This window comes from Canis lupus, chromosome 1 (assembly GCF_048164855.1).
Source record: "Canis lupus baileyi chromosome 1, mCanLup2.hap1, whole genome shotgun sequence".
Classification (NCBI taxonomy): domain Eukaryota; kingdom Metazoa; phylum Chordata; class Mammalia; order Carnivora; family Canidae; genus Canis; species Canis lupus.
The window spans coordinates 56,287,740-56,305,268 of NC_132838.1; the positions used below are offsets into that span (position 1 = coordinate 56,287,740).

Here is a 17,529-nt window from a genome sequence, read left to right on the forward strand (position 1 = left end):
CACCCTTTAATCTTGAGAAAGAAGGCCACAGAACTACTAAAGGATTCATTCATCCCTGGCACTGGTTCAGCACCTCAGGCTTCTGCGCCGAAGAGCCTCTGTACGCAGCTGGACTGTACTAGAGCAGTGGAAAAGGAAAGCGGGAGACAAAGCCCAGCAGGGATGATGGGATTCTCCTCTTGCCTACAAAAGAAAAAATCTGATTGGTGGCGAGAAAAATTACCTCCATTCTGGAAGACAGAGTAATGACCAAAAGAAAGAGGCTTTGTCAAATATAACTATTCTCATTATTACTTAGCTCTGGCTCCCCAACGATGGAGGCTTTTGGTTACAACGCAAAGATAGAGAATATAAGACACTTCACCTGGATGAGCATTGCATGGAGGAAACAGTCTGTTGGAATGTGGTCTGCAGCCAAAAAGTAATTTTTTGAGGGGGGGGGGGAGGTAGGGGGCAATTAAAGAGAAAGCACCTTAAATTGAGAAACCTTGCTAGCAAAGTTAATGAGGCCTCCACGTGTACTGAGAGGTGAGCTGGCATTCCCCCTGCAGGAAAAAGGCCGGTGCGGTGACTCTTCCCCTCTGTTACTGTAACTTTGCAGAGCCTGCTACCTGCGTCTGTAGATACAAGTTGTCTGGGAGAAGATGTAGTCTCTGAGTGGATGCGCACAAAGGGAGCCAGGCAGCCCGGCACGCAGAGCAGAGGCAGGCGGACCGCAGTGCTGGGACTCCCAGGACACAGGACAGCCAAGGACAGGGCTGCCTCCAGACACTGGAGGGCTTCAGGAACCTCATCTTTGAAACACGCCCACAGCATGATAATTTACCGCCCAAAAGGTTCGCTCTGATTGGACTCCCACAAAAAGGGTATCACCCTGGAAGGGATGCCTTAGAGACCCACAGACGCCCGCGGGAACCCAGGCGAGGCGACTAGGGGGCACAGGCCCTGCTGCAGAGGTCAGCACCTGCGGACTCCCGCGCTCCGGTTCTTCCCTCCGCCAGTCTTGCTGCCCACGGCCATCCCGCCCCGCCCGGACCTAGCACCGCCCCTCAGGGCCAAGCCCCCCGGGTCCGAACCCAGCCCCCTGCGGGCCCAGCACCTTCCGAACCTAACCCGACCGGGTCGAACCCAGTCCCCTGCAAACCAGCACCTTCGGAACCGGGCTCCACCGGGTCGAACCTAGTCCCCTGCAGACCCAACACCTTCGGAACCCAGCTCCACCCCCTGAAACCCGGCACCGCTGGGACCAAGCACTTCGGAACCCAGCCCCCTGCAGACCAGCAGTTTCCGAACCGACCTCCACCCCCGGCACCCAGCCCCCTGCGGACCCAGCTGCCCCGGGTGGAACCCAGCCCCTGCGACCCCAGCAAGCACCTTCCGAACCGAGCTCCCCGGGGGAACGCAGCCCCCTGCAGACCTGCCCCCCGCCCCCAGCCCCGCCCAGGCCCGGCGCGCGGCGGCCTCCGGCGGCGGGCGCAGCAGCACCTAGCGGAGGCCCCGAGGTGCGGCGGCGCGGGCGCGCGGGGGCGGGCACGCGGGGCGGGGGCGCGCACGGCGGGCGGGGCGGGGCGGGGCGGGGCGGGCCGCGGGCGGGCGGGGCGGGGCGGGGCGGGGCGCGGGCGGCGTGTGCGGGCGGCGGGCGCACACCGGCCGGCGGGGCTGACGCGGGGCGGGCCGGCGGACGCGGCCGGGAGCCCGGAGCCGGGAGCCGGGAGCCGGGAGCCGGGAGCCCGGGAGGCGGCGGCGGCGGCGGCGGGAAGGCCGGCCGGGCCCGCGGACCTGCGGGCGCGCGCGGTGCCCCCTCCCTTCCCCCCCCCCCGGCGGGCCCGACCCCCGCGGCCCAGGAGCGCGGCGCGGCCCGAGGCGGCGGGAGGATGTCGGCGGGCGGCCGCGACGAGGAGCGGCGGAAGCTGGCCGACATCATCCACCACTGGAACGCCAACCGGCTGGACCTGTTCGAGATCAGCCAGCCCACCGAGGTGCGCAGGCCGCCCCGCTCCCCCCCGCTCCCCCGGACCCCGACCCCCCTCGGGCGGGGCGCGGCGCGGTCACCTGTGCGGCGGGCGGCGGGCGGCGGGGGCGGGGCCGCGGCGGGGGCGGGGCGGGGCGGGGGCGCGGGCGGGGGGCGCGGGCGGGGGCAGCGCGGACCTTTGTCACTCGGGCGGGCCTGTGCCCCGCCGCGGGGCTCCCGGGGGTCGGCGCTCGGGGGGGGCGGGGGGCGCGTGCAGAGTGAGCGCCGGGAAAGTTCTCATTGTGCGCGTTTGCTGCCGCGCCGCCGGGAACGGAGCTCGCGGGACTCGGAGCCTCCCCCGCTGGTCGGCGGCCGCCGGGTCGGAGCGCGGCGCCCCTCCCCCCGCCGGGCCGGCGCGGGCGTCCGCGGTCACCGGGGCAGGGGCAGGGGCAGGGGCAGGGGGCGGGGCGGGGCGGGGCGGGGCCGCGGGGAGGGGGCCGCGGGGCGGAGGCCGGAGGCCGGGCCCCCTCCCCCGCCCGCCCCTCCCCCACCCCCGCCCCCCGCCCCCCGTCCCTCCTCGGGGGCGGCCGGCCCTGCCCTGCCCTGCCCTGCCCTGCCCTGCCCTGCCCCGGGCGCGCTCCCAGACCCGGAGGAAATCCCACTCGCCCTGGGCCCGGGACAATGGCCGTTGTTTATGGCCGAGCCGCCGGGCGGGTGGCGGACGGGGCGGGGGTCCCGAGCTGCAGAGGCACCTGCCCGGCGTGCGGCCCCGCGTCCTGGACGCACCTGTGAGCGGTCCCCGCTCAGCCCGCGTCCAGGCAGCCGCAGCCCTGCGCACCTGCCCTCTGGGCCGAATCTGCCCCCCCCCGCCCCCCCCCCCCCCCCCGCCACCACGTTTCATCCTCTTTGGTGTCATGAGCCCCTTTTTATCACACGTGCGAGGTCAGCGTCGGGCTGGGCCGGGTTGGGGGCTGCTTTCTGCCTGGTGGGCCCAGCCCCTTGGAGCCCCTCCTGGGTTGGGGATGGTGCACGCGACCCGGCTCGGGCACTCGAGCGAGGTCCTCGCCTGCACATGACTGGGTGTGCGGACCGTGCCGGCGCCTGCACTGTTAGCGCCTCTTCTCCAAGGTGCTGTGCAGTACTTTGAGCTCTCTGGGGTCTTTCAGCATCATGGATTCATCCTTCTTATCTCTGCTTTAAAAACCGAGGATGCAAAACCATGATACGTGGTTGATTTGTTTTTCTGTTTGAATGAATCTATTTATAATTTTTTTTTTTTTGAGAGAGATTACCCAAGTCTGGTTGAGAAAAGGAATATTTTTTCGATTTACTAATAGATCACTCAGTTTATTCTTTTGGGATGTGGAATTGACTTGGCATTTAAAAAAAAATCTAAATCAGAAACAGATTTTATAGTTCATTGGTTTCAAAAAATTCCATTTTTAGGCGCTCAATTGAAATTTTTTCTCTATTTTCTTAGAGATCGTAGGAGGTATTAAAACTGGCCTGTCATTTGGAGAGCTGCTTTTTACATAGTTGACCTGCAGGTGAAAAGTTGCTGTATGTATGTGTCTTGAAGCAAAGCAGATTTGAAGGGCTGGTTTTGAAAATGGTTATGAATTGCATTTAGTAGTTTCTCGTCCCTACTCAACACTTGGTCCCTTTTTAGAAATGATTCTCCAGAATTGTGTGGGAAAGCTCTGCAAAATGAAATAAGTTGATTTTTAAAAATATATGCTATTTATGTTAGTTTTTTTTTTATTCTCTAGAACTAGTTCACACTTAATACTATGTGTTCTGGAGAACCTTGGCATACTATTAAATTTATTCTGGTCTTGCAGGTTGAGCTTCCCATTTAACAGGGTGTATTTTTCATTATGATGTAGGTGAACTTTCATGTTAGTGATTCTCTAAACCAATATTTCAAGATTCATGGTTTCAGTTTGCTTTATTTACCTAAACTTGTGTCTTAAAGTTTGTACCGTCTGATGATGAATTCTTACCTTATTTGGCCATCACAAATGATTTTTCTTAGTTTTCTCTAAGAATGTAAGTGGGATACGGGCCTTTATTATTTTTAGTAAACGTTAAGCAAATTTATCACAGAATTTGATTTATAGGATTGCACTTTAAGCCTTATATTTAAGTATTTAGATAATCTTTTATATGCGTATAGGAGAGCTTCGTTGTGGTTTATTTTCTTTGCATCTTGGGGGGGGGCACAGTAATCAGTGTCTATTATCATTTTATGGCTACGTTAATTGTTGATCATTTGTGTTTGGTGATTTCAGGCAGTCTTGATAAGCACTGATAACTCGGTGGTTTCTATATTCAGTAAGATGGTAAACTTGGCTTTTTGGATTATATTCTTAAGAAAATAATGTTATGAAATCAACCTGGTTAAGTTTACTTTTTCTTTCATATTCATGTTTATGTGTAAAAGGAGAGCTTCTAAAGAAAAAGCAAGTTATATGTTGTCATTGCATATTTTTCAGTCCTTCCTCACTTGAGTCCTAGATTCTTTTGGACTCATAAGAGTTGACTTAAACTTAATGTTGATATCTTATCACTAGGAGATTGATGTTAAGTTCAATTAAGGTGTTGGTTACTGTGGAAAACTGTAGCTCCCAATAAAGCTTCTTAAAGTTTTTTAGTCCTGTTGTTTTCTTAATGTTAAGGCTTTCTTTCTTTTAGGAATTTCTAATTATTATGGCAGAATGCTTGTTGCTAAACTTTACTTCCATTACTTTCTCGGAAGAGGGCTTCTCTGCCTACCCAGAGCTCCCCTCTTGGTTTCTGGTCCTCTGTCTTGTCATTCATTGTAGCCACTGGTTTCTGTGTCCCTCTGAGATTACATGAAAGCAAGGGCTTTGAATTTTATTATTTTTAACATTGTTATGTCTGTCACCATGGTAGGTGCTCAAGGAATATTATGTGGAAAAGGTGTTGAATATGACCTCTTTCTGCATACGTTTATTCTTGACAAAACGTAGAGTACGTACATGTTAAGAACTGGCTGGAGTTATCTGTTAGGTGATTAGAGATTTCTGTTTTCATGTGTTACTCTTTTGTATAAGGGTTACACCTAAATGCAGGAACTGTTCTTAATTGACCATTTTGCTTCACCAGAGTTCTTAAAGTCAGTTTTTAAAAAATAACTTCCGGAGTTCATTATTTTCTTTTTTATGTTGATGGGAAAATATAACCTAGAATTTGTAGGTCCATCCATATACACTGTATTAAAGGTGAATGTGTTGTATTTTAATATTCTGATGAATCTTGAGAAGTAATGTGGTGATTCATATTACCCAGAGGTGTGTGTATAAAACAACTTCTGGTTTGTCAGCACAGGTGGAGTAGGAAGTCTTCAGGTGAAGTAGTAATAAGTTGCATAATTTATAGCTAAATCTATAGTCCAGACTATATAGCTTAGGCTGTAACTGTGCTTTATCATAAGACTTAACTATATTGGAAACTATTTTGAAAACAACAGTTGTTTTATTGAACATCCATACTTACAAGATCCCTTTTTCTAGTGATTAATATATAATGATGCAGGCAGTTGTATTTATAGGCATCTCTGTCTTTTTTTTTTTTTTTCTCTTTGAAACTTAATGGTGGTTGTAACTTTTTTTTTTTTAACCTTTATTTCCTGTAATAACTGGTTAAGATTTGTTTGTATGGGTGTGAGCCTGTCAGTCTGAGGTAAACCCTTGTCTGACAGTGTTCAAATCTTAAATTGAAACTGCATCTAGACTGGCTTCAGTTTGCCCTCTTTCTGCCAGTGAAGACTAATTTTAATTTCTGCAGTTTATAGACTTAATGGAATATAACTGTTGTAACTAGGCTTTTCTAGAACTATAAAATTTTGATTTTGGTTAATAGCATAGTAGTAGAAGTGGCTCTTTCATATTCTTGAAAAAGTACGAGTCACAGAAGATCAGAGTATATACCAAATTGGTGGGAAGCTAGAGAAACGATTTAAGGTTATGCCATTAAGGATTTAATTGAGCAGTTGTAATATGTAAAGCATTATTACTAGATGTTGCCTATTCTGGTGGCATAGGTTAATTTGTTTATAAACACTTTTATTAGATTTGAACTTGGGTATAATGTCAGAAAATGCTAATGAATAATACTAGCAGTTACATTGGTGTAAATCTGTTTTCCTTTATTAAAAACAAAATGGATCTGAGTAGTGTTTATAGAACATAAAACTAAACTGATCTCTTAATTGAAAATTATTTCCAGGTTAAGTGAATTCTGTTGATTTTTTTTTTTTGTTCAGAAGTTTGCTGTTTCTATTATTTTCCTGGCTGATTGTATTTAGGATGCACTCATTTGTCTTAGGAGAGAGATGAAAATTTGTTTGACCTACATTTACACTTGTGAGTTGATAGTAAACAATTTGCCAAATCTCGCAGACCCTTTAACCTATTTTGGGTGTGTCCCAGTCTGTTAGCTGACACTGATAGGCTCAGGGCCTGAAAATCCACTGGTGGGCTTCTAGTTAGTACCATGAGTTGATGGCAGATGTGGGCATACGGTCAAAGTTGGACCATCCTTATGCATAAGTTATGAATGAGCAGAAACTTTTCTTAATATTACCCAGTCATATGTCACGGCCAAAGAGAGTGGGCATAGAGAGCTGGGGAGGTGGATCTAGTTGAGGTCATCTGGTTGAAGTTTGGTTCTAGTGACAATAAAAATGTAAAGCTTCACTCATCATTTTGGTACATGTGATTGACCAAAACTGTTATAATTTAACTTAGAAAGTGAATGTACTTTATAAGGTGAAAGTAAGCATATATAAAATAGTTCGTATGTAGGGACGCCTGAGTGGCTCAGCAGTTGAGCGTCTGCCATCGGCCTGGGGCATGATCCTGGGGCCCCGGGATTGAGTCCCGCATCGGGCTCCCTGCATGGAGCCTGCTTCTCCCTCTGCTTGTGTCTCTGCCTCTCTCTCTCTCTGTGTCTCTTATGAATAAATAAATAACATCTTTAAAAAAAAAAAAAGTCTATGTAAACTAGGAAAATATCTTCCTGGTATAACTTGATTCCAAAGATAAGGATAATTTGAAGTTTCATACTTGTAAGTTTATGAGTGTGTCATGAATGAACTTAGAGGAACTGAAATTGCATAGCTTACTATGACTGGAAAATAGCCAGAATTTCTGTATTTTACTAAAAAAAAAACAAAACTGATGTTAAAGAAAATTAGCATGGCTTACAGAAAATGATGTGAACTTTTGTTATACTTCTTTGCATTATCGTGTTTTTAGGTTGATTGCACATAGCGTGCTCTACTGTGTGTGTGTGTATCTCTGTCTAGTATTATGAGTTTCAGGTGTACAACAGAGAAGTACATTAGTGTGCATTTACATACATGAGGAAGTGGTCTCCATGGTAAATCTGGCTACCATCTGTCACCATCCAGAGTTATGAGATGTATGCACTAAAGCCTGTGTTGTACATCATGTCTCCGTGTCTTACTAATTTTCTAACTGGGAGTGTATAGCGTTTAACTCCGCCTCCCCTCTTTTGCCCATCTTCCTACCCTGTCTCTCCTCTGACAACTAGCAGATTATTTTATCTATCTATGAATCTGTTTCTAGTTTTGTTGTTGTTATTGGGTGGTGTTTGTTAAGCTTTTTAGACTTCACGTAAGTGAAATCAGATGGTATTTGCCTTTCTCTGACTTATTTCACTTAGCATAATACTCTCCAGGGCTGTCCATGTTGTCAGCATCATGATTTCACTTTTTTTTAATGGTTGAGTAATATTCCATTGTGTATGTATACCACCTCTTTATTCATTCCCCTGTTGATGACCCCCTAAGTGGCTTCCATATCTTGGCTATTGTAAATAATGCTATAATGAACAGAGCAGTGCCTGTATCTTTTCAAATTAGTGTTTTCATTTTCTTTGGTAAATATCCGGAAGTGCAACTGCTGGATCATAGGGTAGTTCTAGTTTTAATTTTTTGAGGAATCTCCATGCTATTTTTCATAGTAGCTGTACCATTTTGCATTCCCACCAATAGTGCAGGAGGGTTCCCTTCTCTCTGCATCCTCGCCAACACTTGTCATTTCTTGTCTTTTTGATAATTGCTATTCTAACAGGTGTAAGGTAATATCATCTTGTGGTTTCGATTTGCGTTTCCCTGATGAGTAGTAATGTTGAGCATCTTTTCATGTGCTTGTTGGCCATCTGGATGTCGCCTTAGAAAAATGTCAATTCACAATCTCTGCCCATTTTTTAATTGATTTTTTTTCTATTACATTGTGTGAATCCTTTGTCTGTTTGGGTAGATTTGATATGTGGTTTGCCAGCATTTTCTTTCATTCCATACGTTACCTTTTCATTTTCTTCATGGTTTCCTTTGCTTTGCAGAAGCTTTTTAATTCGATGTAGATTTATTCATCAGTTTTTGCTTTTGTTGCCCTTGCCTGGGGAGACAGATCCAGAAAGATATTGCTCAGACTGATGCCCAAGAACTTACTGCCTGAGTTTTCTTCTAGGAGTTTTATAGTCTCCCATTTCATATGAGTCTTTAATCCATTTTGAGTTTATTTTTGTAAGTGGTATTAAGAAAGTGGTTCAGTTTCATTTTTTCTACATAGTTGTCCAGTTTTCCCTACAGCAGTTATTGAAGAGATGGTCTTTTCTACATTATGTATTCTTGCTTTCTTTGTTGAAGATTATTTGACTGTATAAATGTGTTTATTTCCGGAATCTCTGTTTTTTCCCATTGATCTGTTTTAGTGCTAGTATCACCCTGTTTTGGTTACTGGTGCTTTGTAGGTACAGTGTGAAATCAGGGAGCATGATACCTCTAGTTATGTTCTTCTCAAGATTGCTTTGACTATTTGGGGTCTTATCTGGTTCCATACAAATTTAAGAATTATTTGTTCTAGTTCTGTGAAAAATTATGCGGATTGCATTGTATCTGCAGATTGCTCTGTGTAGTATGGATGCTTTAACAGTATTCTTCTCATGGTTTGGGAGAATATTCTTCCAGTCTCAGCAAGGTCTATCTATACCTTTTCTTTCTTTTTTTTTTTTTTTTAATTTTATTTATTAATGAGAGAGAAAGAGAGAGGAGAGACACAGGCAGAGGGGGAAGCAGGCTCCATGCGGGGAGCCCAATGTGGGACTCAATCCCGGGACTCCAGGATCAGGCCCTGGGCTGAAGGCAGCACTAAACTGCCGAGCCACCCCGGCTGCCCTATCTATGTCTTTTCATTTGTTTTGAGTCATCTTCCATTTTTTCAGTGTCTATCATTTTTAGTGTACAAGTCTTTCACTTTCTTGGTTAAATTTATACCTAGGTATTTTATTCTTTTTGATGCAATTGTGCGTGGAAATGCTTTCCTAATCTTTCCTTCTGAAGTTCATTATTAGTCCATAGAAATACAATGAATTTTTGAGTATTAATTTTGTATCCTGCAACTTTACTGAATTTTTTTTATTCCAGTAGGGTTCCAATAGTATGTTGAATAAAAGTAGCGAGAGTGAGGGGCACCTGGGTGGCTCAGTCAGTAAAGCGTCAGCCTTTAGCTCAGGTCATGATCTCAGTCAGGGTCTTGGGATCCAGTCCTATGGCTCCCTACTCAGTCCAGAGTCTTCTCTCTCTGCCTCTGCTCCTACCCACCCCACTCGTGCTCACCTTCTCTCTCTCCCTTTCTTTCTCTTTCTTTTCTTTTTTTTTTTTAGTATATGTGCTGCCTGAAGCAAGCACTCTCCCTTTCTTTCTCAAATAAATAAAATCTAAAAAAAAAAAAAAAAAAAGCAAGAGTGAGCATCATTGTCTTATTCCTGATCTTAGGGGAGAAACTTTTAGCCTTTCACATTTAAAGATGGTATTAGTTGTGAGTTTGTCATTTGTGACCTTTATTATTTTGAGATATCCCTCTATAGTCCCCTTGTTGAGAGTTGCTTTTTAAATGCTGTTACTGTATAATAGTTAGAGTGAACCATATGGAACATATGTGAGTAATGATTATACCAGGACAAGAGGGATAAACTAGAATTGTTTCCATTCACAGTAAGTGCAAACAATACAAACTTGAGTAAATGGTTTGTTGTTTCAGTTTCTGAAGTCTCAGACTTCTTTAAATTTACTCTTGCCTGGAGTGCTTGGTTGACCTAGGCTGAACTGGCGAGACCATTTTTCACAGAATATCAGATATTTTCTTTGTGTAAAAAAAAAAAAAAAAAAAGTCTTCCTTTTGGGTAGCACAGAAGCATGTGTAGGAAGAGGGCATGTGACTATTGAGTTCAGCTCGGCCCCCACCTGTAGTGAATGCTGTGTGACAGGTTGTTTCGAATATAGAAGTCTTGCTTTGCTTTCTGAAACTTTATCTGAGAGCTTCCACTGGAATTTTGTAGTAGAACAGAGTTTAAATCCTAAAATTAAGACCCATGAGAAAAATGCTTATTTGTTAGTCTTGTTTGGGTATTTATGGGTTAAGTGCAGTCCAGTGCACTTGTTATATTCAGAGTTCTAGCTTATTGTTCTCTCTTGCTTGATTTCACTTATGTTTTACTAAGGAAAATTAGTCTTTTGCCCTTTGCAAATTTAAATTGTTGTCCCTTGCAAGAATGTACTTTCTTTTTATACCCTTGTTTGCTAATAATGGTACTTTCCATGGTAACCTACTTATTCTTTTTATTTCCTGACTTTTACAAGAGAACCAACAAGATTTCTATCTTATTTCTTTTTGTGCCTGTTACTAGTCACAGTGTTTTGGTGCCGAGGCTTCAGATTGTCAGTTTTTCCTGTTGCTTTGAACCTAGTTCCATATGTTTAGTTGCGAAAATGAAGTGGGAGGAAAAATATACACAGTGTTGGGGCGCCTTGGTGGCTCTGTTGGCTCAGTGTCTGACTCTTGGTTTCGGCTCCAGTCCTGACCTCAGGGTCCTGGGATTGAGATGGGAGCCCGGCTCCGGCTCTGCACTGGGAGCAGAGTCTGCTTGTCCCTCTCCTTCTGCCTCCCTCCCCCTCAAATAAATTAAATCTTAAAAAAAAAATGCACACAGTTGGACACAGTAAATAATTAAAAACCATTGTATTCTTAAAATGTGTAACTTCCGGATGCATGGGTAGCTCAGCAGTTGAGCATCTACCTTTGGCTCAGGGTGTAATCCCGGGGTCCTGGGATCGAGTCCTGCATCGGGCTCCTCACAGGGAGCCTCTTCTCCCTCTGTCTTTGTCTCTGCCTCTCTCTATGTGTCTGTCATAAATAAATAAATAAAATCTTTAAGAAAAATGCATAACTTATATACATGGTTTGTGTAAAGCCTATGACTTGGGAAGATGTCTTTCAAATATGTTATTTTTAGGTGGTTATTGGCATTGTTATCTGAGTAGATTTCTGAAGGCACCAGACTTCTAGACCAATGCTTGTAAAATACCCCATGATTTTACGTAAGTTTACAATATACCATGATTTTATATGAGCTCTCTAATGAGTTTCTAAATTATATTTCACATTAATCAATTTTTGTATTGACAAAAACTTGTGTAATTTTGGGGGTGATTATTTTTAAGAGACATTAGTAATAAAATAATCAGTTATATGAAGGTTTTTTATTTGAGCCTAAGTATTTTAATTTCTGCTACTAATTCTTCTTGAAAAATCTTTTAAAATACTTTTTATGTTCTATTACATTAGAGTTTGTCTTGTTGTTTGAGTGGATCTTTTACCCATACATAGTTTTTGCCATCATGCATTGACTATACAGAAAATATTGGTTCACTGAGTTATGTGGATTTTCCAAATGTTGGGACATTTATTTAAACAATACCGAAATACTACATTTGTTTAATATTACCACTGATCAGAAAAATCTTAAGTTTTCAAAACGTCTTACTTCCTTATCAAAGCTCAAATTTTATTACTGGCAGCAGTGCCAGAGGCAGCACTTGAAGGGATAGGCTTGCTTCATTCGTGTTTGCGAAAATGCCTGCCAGATACTCAAGCCTGAATAAATGTAGCTTGTCAGTCATTCTTTCAGGTAAAAACGGTATTCCATGAAAAAGTTGGCTCAGCTTGATTACAATTTCAGCGGTTCACAAGTGCTTTTTCTTGAGAGATCCATCAAACTGGTACGCAGCCTATGTACAAGTGTTTCCCAGAGTGGTACATAGATTATTGAACACAGATTTATTAATTAAAATTATTATTTATTTATTTATTAAAACAAAAGTTTTAATAAAATTCATAATTTTTTCTGTTTTATCAAAGATACTCTTAAGTGAAACAGCACCTCTGTTTTTTAAGTGTTTACTCATAGCAGTGAAAAACTTCATTGGCTCTGAGTCCAGTTTGTTGCTGCTGCCTTGATCTGTGCTAACGGGCATCGGTTCGGCCCATCATACATGTGCCTGCACAGTGCGAGGCTGTTCCTGTGTAAGTACCAGCGTGCGAAAGTTTGCACTTCACAGTTGGTTTTGAAAGGTCTAAGGGGGAACCCCAGGGGCTCTTGGACTATAGTTATGAGCTACTGCCCTAGAATACTAAGATGGGTATTAAGAATTTTGGTTTACATTTGAATTTTGGTTTATATTTGAAGGTAGGTATTAAAGCCTGTATTCATGGTATTTTCCAACTATAGCTCTAAAATTAACATACATATCATTTAAAATGTGAACATAAGGCTCAATATGATAGAAGAGTAGACTTCAACAGTGTTCATTTTTTTGCATGTTATATATTTATTTTCTATATAAGCACATACCTTAATTTTTACTTATCAGTAATAAGATACAAGCGTTTATACTTTTGTTATTGAAGAATACTGTCCCACGACCTCACTAAAGTGGTGACCTATGGATTTTATTACTCTGATTCACCCAGGATAAGACTTAGGCCACTCCTCCTGGTGGGTCCATTCCTAGCCTAGAGAACAATGCTGTCTAATGTATTCCAAGCGTTGTGGTGGGTGGATATTTTGTTTGATGCGGGCTCACATCTTCTGGCACTTGTGTGTCCTTTCAAGCTCTCCTTCCCACCTGTAAACTCTGATTATGCCAGTCGTTGACTCTGTGAGGATGTCTTTTTGCTTTTTTGGTTGTATTTTCCCTTAGCTTTAGTGTATTTCATAACATAAGGACAAATACACAAATACAGACAGATAATACTTGTTTCTTAAACCTGCCATACAGAATATGGAATCTTAGTACTTCAAAGTAATTTGTAAATATATTCTAGAAAACATAATCTAAAAATTTATAAAATATATTCTAAAAATATATTCTAAAAACATGTGCTAAAAACAATATTTTACTGAATTGACATTTAAGATGAATTTCTTTACTTGCTGGCAACTTGTCTTGCAACAAATATATTGTGGTATTAATTTATGGCGAGATGTAAATTCATTTCAATTTTTTGGTGACTGTTTCCTTTTTATAGTTAGCATTACTAAATTATTTTGATACACCATTTTTAAGCATCAAATGAAACGTGTTTATTAGTAAACATATTATTTTAACTTACCAAGGTAATAAAATTACAGATAAGAAATCATATTTGCTGAATAAGCCAGTTTGTGAAGGGTTCCTTTGTAGATCAGCTAAGCTGCTGGTTGGTTATTCAAGAGGAGGAGCTCTCCCAGAGTACCATGGACAGTGTACATTTAACATTTAGGACTTCAAGTGTTTAAAAATGTGTTTTTAATTCAAGTTTGGCAAAGGTGGCCTTGTTGAGTTCTTGCTATAGTTGACATGTTTTTATACCAAATTTTCTGGTTTCAGTTTCTAAAAGTTATTTATTACTTTCAGGAAACAGTTACTTTGGGAGTATTGGGGACAGTGAAGTTAAGACCAGCAAATCTGGAAAAGCATTAGGAAACATTTATGATACTATTTTATGTTTTATTTGTAAAGTATCTTCTTGAAAGCTTAGTTAGAAGGAGTTTATGTGTTTACTTCACTGTAGTGAGATTGTACGTTTAAAAATACTTTTCTTTTATGAAAGAAATATACATCTTTTAGAATAGTTGGAAATTGCTTGAAGCGTGCGTGTATGTTTGGCTCTATGTGTTTATTGTTTGCATTTTTAGTCAGTACTGAGTCGTTTTTCTTTTTTTTATTTATTTTTTATTTATGATAGTTACACACAGAGAGAGAGAGAGAGGCAGAGACACAGGCAGAGGGAGAAGCAGGCCCCATGCACCAGGAGCCTGACGTGGGACTCGATCCCGGGTCTCCAGGATCGCGCCCTGGGCCAAAGGCAGGCGCCAAACCACTGCACCACCCAGGGATCCCTGAGTCGTTTTTCTTAACCAAGCATATGTCTGTTGGGAATCCAGTTCTTAAAAGCTGCCTAGGTTGGTTGGACATTCTGTGAGTGCATGCTATGTCCACATGCCTGATACAAACGTGGGTGCTTTGTGTGTGTTATCCTACAGTTCTCCTAACTCCTCTCCTCTGCTTGAATAAGCAGAAGCTTTAGTTGATCTACAGAGGAATACTTACAAATTCCCTTATTCATCCAATAAGATTTCTTACCTGTATTTTATTACGCAGTTAAATTAAAACAATTTGTTTTCTAATAAATGTTTTTGTATGTATTTTTAGTTCCTGTAGCAACCCTGTGAGGTGGGTACTTCTACTGTTCTCATTTTTGGGTGAAGAGACCAAGGCCCAGGGAGATGAAATAATATGCTCAAGGATGTACAGGTGTAGTAAGCTGAGGAGCAATGAACCTGTGTGTTGGCTTGAACCCTAACCAGTGTGTTTGTAGAATTCAGAAATTTAAAATCACTGCAATGAAATTTGGAAATTTTGTAGGAAAATAATTTATAAATAGGATAATTTAGGGGCACCTGGTTGCTCAGAAGAGCATGTGACTCTTGATCTCCAGGTTGCGAGTTCGAGTCCGTTTTGGGTGTGGAGATTACTTAAAAATAAAATCTTAAAAAAAATAGGGTAATTTAGAGCTTGATCTTCAGAAAGAATCACAAGCATGGTTTAAGGAAACGTATGTTGTGTGTATATATGTATATTTTTATATATTGTATACACAGATATATAGATCATCTTGATTTTCTAAAGCTCTGTTATAGCTTTTATCTTTGTAACAGATGATTGTGTGTTTTGTAGCCAGCACAGTGCTTGCCATATTTTGTGTTCTAAATATGCAACTAAACTGGAGCAACTAGACTTGGAACTACTAAAAATCTGAGTATGAGTGAAGGATATGAGGGAATTTTGGTAACTTTGTAGATAGCTTTCCTGTGCCTGAGGGAGAGAGAGGCAGGCTCCCCAGGGTTCAGACTCTTTGGTGACAGCATGGCTGTCCCTTTGAGTTTGTAGTAGTCCCTTCCTCTCTCGCTCTGCTTCCTTCTTGAGTTAGCTCCAGTGTCGCCTCAGCCCTTCCCTGGTCCACGTTTCCATGTAAAGGACAAATGAAACTTGTTTGTTCTCATCACTGCTGGGGTTCAGTTAATTTAATTTCGTAACGTTTTGTTTACATATTAATTAGCGATTTCCCCCTAGGTAATGTTTGAATTTCAACGGTTTTCTAGAGATAATAACTTGATTGTTACTAACAATTCTACCTAATATCTCTTGAGCATATATTTGCCTTTCTCAAATTAGAAGGGGGAATTTCAGATGAAATGGTGGGTTTAGGGGGCAGTGTAGTGGACCTTCTCAGATCCTACAAATTCACTTGTCTGGTCTTTTCTCACATGGAGGAAGTTTCTAGATGGGAAGTCAAGTGTACTATTATGAGTTGAGGACTCTGAATAATTGAGTGTAATATTTGCATGTATACATTACATACATATGTAATTTATGTGTTAGTATATAATTCTGTAACAGCAGCAAACTAAGGTTGTCTCTAAACTAGTGTTATAGGGTGTTTAGCCACATGCCATGCCAAGTTTTCCTGCTCTGGTTTCCTAGTATAAGTATAATTTAACTGTAAAAAGTTATTATTTTTTAACCAAGTGGAAACTAAGCCACCAAATGCCACTTGTTTCTGATTTGCACACTTCTGAGCAAGTTTCCAGTGCTTCTGGAATATTTGCATTTTATTAGTGTAATGACATTTTTAGATATTTTATCTTTAGTATGTGGTTACAAATGCATATAATTGATATCACCAGCTTGATTGTTGAGACCCATTGCAGATTTTACATAAAATACTATGAAAATTGTTTGCTTTTTTCTACTTCTGTGAGCAAAAATTTGGAATAGGGAATCCTTGGGTGGCTTGGTGGTTTAGTGCCTGCTTTTGGCCCGGGGTGTGATCCTGGAGTCCTGGGATCAAGTCCCATATCAGGCTCCCTGCATGGAGTCTGCTTCTCCCTCTGCCTGTGTCCCTGCCTCTCTCTTTCCTCTGTGTCTTTCATGAATAAATAAATAAAATCTTAAAAAAAAATTTGGAATAGTTATGCACCTATATCACAGGCCCGGTGATAAGAGAAATTGCTTCTATGTTTGTTTTTTTGTGGCTTTGCCGTGTTAAAACTGTGGACATCTCGACATTCCTTTTGCATTTTTCTTAGGTCAGCACAGCACTCATTCTGGCCAGTATTCATTGAGTGCTTGCTGTGTTTCAGGCTTGATCAGAGACAGCCTGCAGAGGTGAGAGGATGAAATGGTCTGCTGTCCAAGGAAGAAGGGATGCAGATGGACCATCATGGATGGCCCCATTGTGCCGTCAGAGCAGAGCCTAAGTGGCAACCTACAACGCTGACTGCACTTCGGGCCAGAGGTTGAATCCTGGCTTTCCCACTCAGTAAATGTGTCCTTCTCTGTCTCCTTTACAAGGTCAATCATTTAGCAGTTATTGTTTATGGGCCAGTCGCTGCAAGTACTGAGCCTGCAGAACTTCATGGACACATGGTTCTTTTCTCAGATAGCTCCCATTCTAGTATGGAAGATAGATTGAAAAAACCATGGCAGTACTATGATAGGTGCTCTGTTTGGATGGTGGGGACCAGGGACATCTTTTATAGACTATCGAGATGAGTCCTTAGATGGTAAAGAATTGTCTGGAATTTTCTGTAAAGAATTGTCTGGAATTTTCTGTATGGGTAAAAGGGATGGCATTCCTGGCAGAGAACATTATTGATTCAGCAGACTTGGGTCATCTGGTACCCATTGTGAAAAGATGAGCAAGAGCACACTGGTCAGGAATGCCTTTGGCAGCAGACGTTCGCAACTCAGCAGATACAGTGTTTGCAGTCAGCGCTGTGAGGAGGGACAACCCGAGTGACCTGGGCAGCAGAGCTTTCCTGCATTGCAGGTCAGCAAGGTTAACCGAGCTATAGGAAGTGTTTCTTCTGAATCCAGAAGAATTTTAGGACCAAGATGGAGGAGAGGTGCCACGTGTGTGCCGGGTGACCTGTGGAGCGCATTGTTCCTCGGTGTCCACTGTTCCTTCCTGAGCGAGGGTTGCTTCCTGTTCTCCGAGTGTCAGGCTTCACTGTGTGGCTTGCTCCGGTCAGTGACACGGGCCAGCCTGCGTCCAGGCGTTAAGCCCCATGCCACACTGCTGTCCTGATAGCAGAATGAAGACCATGGGAACAGGCCCAGCTACCCACACAGTGATGTGCTG

General features: G+C 43.1%; 1 protein-coding gene across 20 annotated transcripts in view; it reads left to right on the forward strand.

The window, feature by feature from the left end:
* The first annotated feature begins 1,821 nt into the window (after nucleotides 1-1,821).
* AFDN (afadin, adherens junction formation factor) overlaps nucleotides 1,822-17,529 on the forward strand; it is a 137,586-nt gene continuing 121,878 nt past the window's right edge. For all 20 annotated transcript variants that reach the window (XM_072830825.1, XM_072830854.1, XM_072830832.1 and 17 more), the window contains exon 1: nucleotides 1,822-1,979. In XM_072830825.1, coding sequence (XP_072686926.1) covers nucleotides 1,875-1,979 — 105 coding nt within the window. In that variant the 5' untranslated portion in view covers nucleotides 1,822-1,874. The remainder of the gene's footprint in view (nucleotides 1,980-17,529) is intronic.